Here is a 5846-nt window from a genome sequence, read left to right as displayed (position 1 = left end):
GAAGAAATTAGCCTCCACTCGTCGGATCAGAACATGTATAACGATTAATTAAATACAACTGGTCAAAGTTTACCAAACAATAGTTAGATAAATAAACACAAAATACGAGATAGAGCTTTAATTCTAATGATCTCACTTTGTTTCTCCTTGTAACGACTCAGGTTCGAATCATCCCATCCCTTAGAATAGATTTCAAAAAAAAAAAAAATAAATAAATAAAATAAACACAAAATACTTTTAAAAACTATTACACGGATCAATTTTACAAGAAAAAATTCTCGACACGACTCGGATCAACCATCTCATGGATAAAAATTTACGAGAATATCTCATAAAAACGGACAAACCAATGATTACGTCAAATGACATGAATTTTAAAGATAATAATGAGTCTAAAATTAAATTTTAAAAATGGATCTATCTTCATACTTCAATTTTTTCACTATCTGAACAAGGCCGATTCAACGGCTTACACTATATCAAAAAACACGATTGTTTAATAAGATTTTTATTTTTAGAATATCTTGCTGTATGTATATATAAATATATAATCAAAATATATTTTACTAAAACTTGTACCGTAAATTACACCAGACAATATAACGTTACTCAACATGACATGTTTTTAATAGGACAACTAAACATATTTAAGAATATATATACTTTTAAGGGGGTTTGATAGGTTGGTATGATCAAATTTTTTTAGTTATATTATGACTATTTATTTACGAAAATATTATAATTGTAAAATTGATGAAAATCTATTGTTCTTTTAACTATTTATTTAAGAAAACATCACTTTTCAAAATTGCTCTCTGTATTCTATTCCTACATTAGAATTTTTGCATTTTTTTCTCATTTCACCAATTTTTTTTTTTATTTTTCGTTACAAAATAGCCTGTGTAAGCACATAACACATGCATTTTTGGTTTCGAAGAGATTGATAGCTGAATAAATTCTTTGCACCAACACCCAGGGTCGATTTTAAAAGTTTTAGGTTTGAGTTTAACTTTAAAAAGAGACATTAAATCATAACGTGCATTAATATTCTTCTAAACTCATAAATTTTTTGAATTAAATCACTATCTTAAACATAATATAAAAACTACACGTGCACAAAAATCAAAAAATATATATTATAATTGAGTTAATAAGATCAAACATGTACAAAATGATCGTTAAAAAACAACTCATCTTTGAGTGAGCTAAAAATACAAATCAAATTGTTCAATAATTTCTTTCTCAATTGATAACATAACCAATTCATTCTATATTTTCTCGTGGCATGGTTGACTGGAGAGAAAAGTTTTGATGAACTTTAACTTCAAAAAACTTCATTTTGCACATACTAATGGAAACATAAGATCAAAGATAACTAACAAGAATTTGTAAGCAATGTGTGGAGTTAGAAAATATTCAACTATTTTATTCAATTAATTCACTACAAAACCAAGTGACTTAGAAATAATAAATTTTATAAATAATTTATCGAGAGACCCATGAATTATAAAGAAAATTATATTTGGCACATGAAAAATAAATTTTTACGATCGAAAGGGAAAAAAATCAATAAATAATAAATTTATATTTCGTGTCAATTTACACTACTACATAATAAAAAAAAATTATAGGTTCGGAGAAAAATAGGTCCGAGTTTTTACCTTCAAATAAGAACGTCCCTGCCTACACCACTTTCCTACTGCACTTTAAAATAGGATTTCTAAGCAATTACACCAAAATTATTCAAATGGGACTTTGTCATAATTTAATAATAATAATAACAAAAATTAGGCTACAAAATGACACTTTCAGTGGCTTTTGACCTAAAATCGCTGAAATACATGTGTTGATGGAGTCTTCCTTCTGACTTTTTACGCGTTGAAGATTTCTTCCAATATTTCGATCCCGCAATATAATATATATAATATATAATAATAATAATAATAATAATAATCAGCCATGAGGAATCAATTTCTTTCTTCCTTTTTTGTTTATATGTTCTATTTTATTTTTTAAAAAAATAACTTTATTCCGCTTCTTTCAATTTAAAATATTTATCGAAAAATATAGAATCAGAATCGCGCGCATATTATTTTAAATCAATTTATTTATCACAAATAAATTAATTTATTTGTGAAAAACTTGTCTATCCCTATCTGATAACAAACTTGTGTAACCACCATTCGAACTTTTCCTTAACAATGAATTGTTCCCAAAGTCCACCCTTTCTTCCCATTCCCAATCTGAATCTCCACACAAGGGCAGGATGGTCATTTCACGAAGCCTCGGACATATACCAAATCAACAACCCTAACTTCTCCCCTTTGAAACATTCAGCAACCAAACCAAACAAAATTTAAATTAATCTTTCCGAAGACAAAAAAAAGAAAAAAAAAGGAGCCAAAATCATTAAGCAATGATCACAATTCATCACAAAAAAATTCATTAATTTCCAAACACTCTTCAGTTCTTGCCACATCCTACCATGGCTGCGAAATGTATAATTCTTTGTCCATTCATTCTTTTGATCTTTGCTTCAATCCCTCCATCCTTTTCTCTATCAAATTCACAGAACATACAAACTCACTATCCATTCTCCAATCCCATTCCTCCTCCACTTGGACCTACTTTCCGACCGCCTCCGGCCCCCACCAACGAGCCGCCTAATGTCCCTCCAACGACACTGATTCCGCCACCACAAGTTATTTCTCCGACGGGGAAATCGTCGACGAAATCGGCTGTGGGAAAGGCCATTGGTGTGACAGCTGCGAGCACTCTGGTTTTATCAGGGCTTCTCTTCTTTTTGCTTTTGAGGCATTCGAAACGTAAAAGGGAAAGAGATATCAATCCTACTACCACTACTACTAATCCGACAACTAATGCCATGGTGCTTTCTGTTCCTCGAGCGGATGATTTTAGTCGATTTAATGGTAATCTTAAAGGGTTGATTGTTGATGAGAATGGATTGGATGTTTTGTATTGGAGAAACTTGGAAGAAGGAGATAAGAGGACTAGTTTCAAGAATCAGCAATATCGGAATTTGAAAGATGAGCATAATGGAGAAGAGAAAAGATTTGCTAATGAAAGAGTGAGGAAAGAGGAGCCTTTACATGAAGCTCCTTTGCTTAAAGGGAGGTCTTCAACTTCTGAAAGTCCTCTTTGGGGAGAAAAACCGTCAGACCAGAGAATGATGAAGGTTCCTACTGTTTCATCTAATGTGACTTTCAAGGATTCCGATAATCATGATTCATCGGTTCGAGTATCGAACAGTTTGGCACTACCACTGGCACCACCATCACGGCAGCCTGTGTTAGCTTCTGAGGCCGTCCCGAAAGGAAAAATGGCTGCACCTCCCCCTCAGCCATCAATGCTAACACCACCACTGCCTCCACCACCGAGAGTACCACCACTGCCTCCACCGCCAGGAGCACCATCACGGCAACCACAATCAATATTAGCATCCGGGGCTGTTCAGAAAGGAAAAATGCCTGCACCACCTCCTCCACCATCACAAACCTCGTCAAATAATGGACCTGCTCCGCCACCACCACCACCAGCATTGAAAGAAATGCCTGGTAAGCACTTGTCCTTAGCGGCAGAAGGCTCGTCGAGCAATGGGAGTGGACAGGTGAAACTGAAACCATTGCATTGGGATAAAGTTAATCCAGATGTCAAGCATTCCATGGTGTGGGATAAAATGGACAAGGGTTCTTTCAAGTAAGGAACCTCCAATACCATTCTTATAAAATAATTATCTGTTATATGTTGTATCTTAAGTGATATCTAATTTATTCTTAAATTATGTAACTCTCAGGTTTGATGGTGATCTTATGGAAGCCCTCTTTGGATTCGTTGCAACGAACCGAAAATCTCCAAGAGGAGACGGTAGCTCGATTACAGGAAACGGGGATAAATCAGGTCCTCCCCAACAGATCTTCATCCTAGAAGCGAGAAAATCTCAGAACATAGCCATAGTACTCAAATCTCTTGGAATCACACGCCAAGATCTAATCAACGGTTTACTCGAGGGACGAGGTCTAATCGACGACACAATAGAAAAACTTGTAAAAATAGCTCCAACTGATGAAGAAATATCCCAAATCCTCGCATTTCATGGCGATCCCACAAGACTTGCTGATGCCGAATCCTTCCTCTACCATCTACTCAAAGCTGTTCCATCCGCATTCACTCGTTTCAAGGCATTGCTTTTCAAGTGCAACTACGATTCCGAGTATGCACATATGAAAGAGTCGTTGCAATCCCTAGAATCAGCTTGCAAGGAGATGAAAACTCGAGGGCTTTTCTTGAAACTTTTGGAAGCTGTTCTCAAAGCCGGGAATCGGTTAAATGCCGGAACATCTAGAGGAAATGCACAGGCTTTTAACCTTACCGCTTTAACAAAATTATCTGATGTGAAAAGCTCTGATGGAAAAACAACCCTTCTCCAATTTGTCGTACAGGAAGTAGTTCGTGCAGAGGGTAAACGCTTTGTGCTTAACAAAAACCGTAGTTTAAGCAGGACAAATAACCAGACCACAAACGCCGCTGAGAATCAAAACACTGATAGGTTCCTATCAAAAGATGATAGAGAAAGGGAATACATGATGCTCGGTTTGCCCCTTGTTGGTGGCCTAAGTGCGGAATTCTCCAACGTTAAGAAGGCAGCCACTTTAGACTACGATCTGCTGCTAAGAACAAGCTCAGAATTAGCAAAACAAGTGGTGGAGACTCGTAAAATAGTAGTGAAATGCGGTAATCATGGTGGATTTGCCCGAGAAATGACAGGTTTTCTTGATACAGCAGAATTAGAGATACAGATAGTTAAAGATGAACTGACAAGCGTCATAGAGCTTGTGAAGAAGACAACAGATTATTATCAACCGGGCTTCTCGTCCAAGGATCGAGGGACAAACACATTTCAACTTTTCACCATCGTTAAAGATTTTCTTGGAATGGTCGATCAAGTTTGTATTGACATTGCAAGAAACGCGCAGAAGAAGCAGTCTGTATCATCAACATCATCATCATCATCACCAGCAACATCATCGTTGTCATCTTCTGTTTCTGTTGTTAGACCATCGTCACCTGAATCTCCTCGAGTTTTCAGGTTCCCAAAACTGCCTGCTAATTTTATGTCACAGAACTCGAAGAGCAGTTCAAGTGATTCGGACGATGATTCTGAGGTAAAGTAATGAAAGTGGCAAGATTTCGAGTTTTGTACATAGGTAAAAAAAACAAAAAGCTCTTGACACTGTTGAGTGTTTTCGTTATTTCATTTTTCAAGTTTTTGATTCTTTGCCATTGTTCTTTTTATCACACAATTAATGCAAGATTCAACGGAGCAGCGTTCGTTTCTCCTCATTCAGGACTTATTAGTATTATCGAAAATAATAAAAATATCAGAATATAATTAACAAATAATAAATTTGTGTTTTATCAGAATTAAATGTTGTGCCAGATGTTACAACATCTCGGACAACATCTACATGCAGCGGAAAATTAACTTTTATAACATAAATTGATTTGAAATAAATAGATGGATAAGATTAAATATGCAAGTATGCAGTATCTTATGGCAAAAATTAATCAGTAGAAAACCAAACCGTTTACAAAAACTTATCACTAGTGATTAAGAATAAAATCAATTTTCTTAACAAGTTGAGAAAACAAATGCTTTCTAAAACAAATAATCAGAATAAAACTAAGACAAGAAAGCAAAAAACGTGAACCAAAAAGGTAAATCCACGAGAAGATCTTCGGCCAACTTCTTCCCAGATGTTGTCCGCAGATGTTCTCAACATTCACAGCAACACTCTATCACGCTCTTCACAGCACGTCTCTTGAAT

At 35.3% G+C, this 5846-nt stretch overlaps 1 protein-coding gene across 1 annotated transcript; it reads left to right on the top strand.

The window, feature by feature from the left end:
• Window positions 1-2241: 2241 nt before the first annotated feature.
• LOC142533881 (formin-like protein 4) lies at window positions 2242-5368 on the top strand. The gene is made up of 2 exons (XM_075640795.1): window positions 2242-3717; window positions 3815-5368. Exons 1-2 carry the CDS (start codon window positions 2486-2488, stop codon window positions 5190-5192), a joined length of 2610 nt encoding a protein of 869 aa, XP_075496910.1. The 5' UTR covers window positions 2242-2485; the 3' UTR covers window positions 5193-5368.
• The last annotated feature ends 478 nt before the right edge of the window (window positions 5369-5846 follow it).

This window comes from Primulina tabacum, chromosome 18 (assembly GCF_025594145.1).
Source record: "Primulina tabacum isolate GXHZ01 chromosome 18, ASM2559414v2, whole genome shotgun sequence".
In the NCBI taxonomy this organism is placed as follows: domain Eukaryota; kingdom Viridiplantae; phylum Streptophyta; class Magnoliopsida; order Lamiales; family Gesneriaceae; genus Primulina; species Primulina tabacum.
The sequence above is the reverse complement of the archived record's forward strand: the minus strand, read 5'-3'. Positions and strand labels throughout refer to the sequence as shown.

What these genes read in the sequence shown, in the direction of transcription:
- LOC142533881 (XM_075640795.1), top strand. Translation starts at nt 2,486, where the DNA reads ATGGCTGCGAAATGTATAATTCTTTGTCCATTCATTCTTTTGATCTTT. An exon ending in ATGGACAAGGGTTCTTTCAA is followed by an intron (nt 3,718 to 3,814) that starts GTAAGGAACCTC and finishes TGTAACTCTCAG; the next exon opens with GTTTGATGGTGATCTTATGG.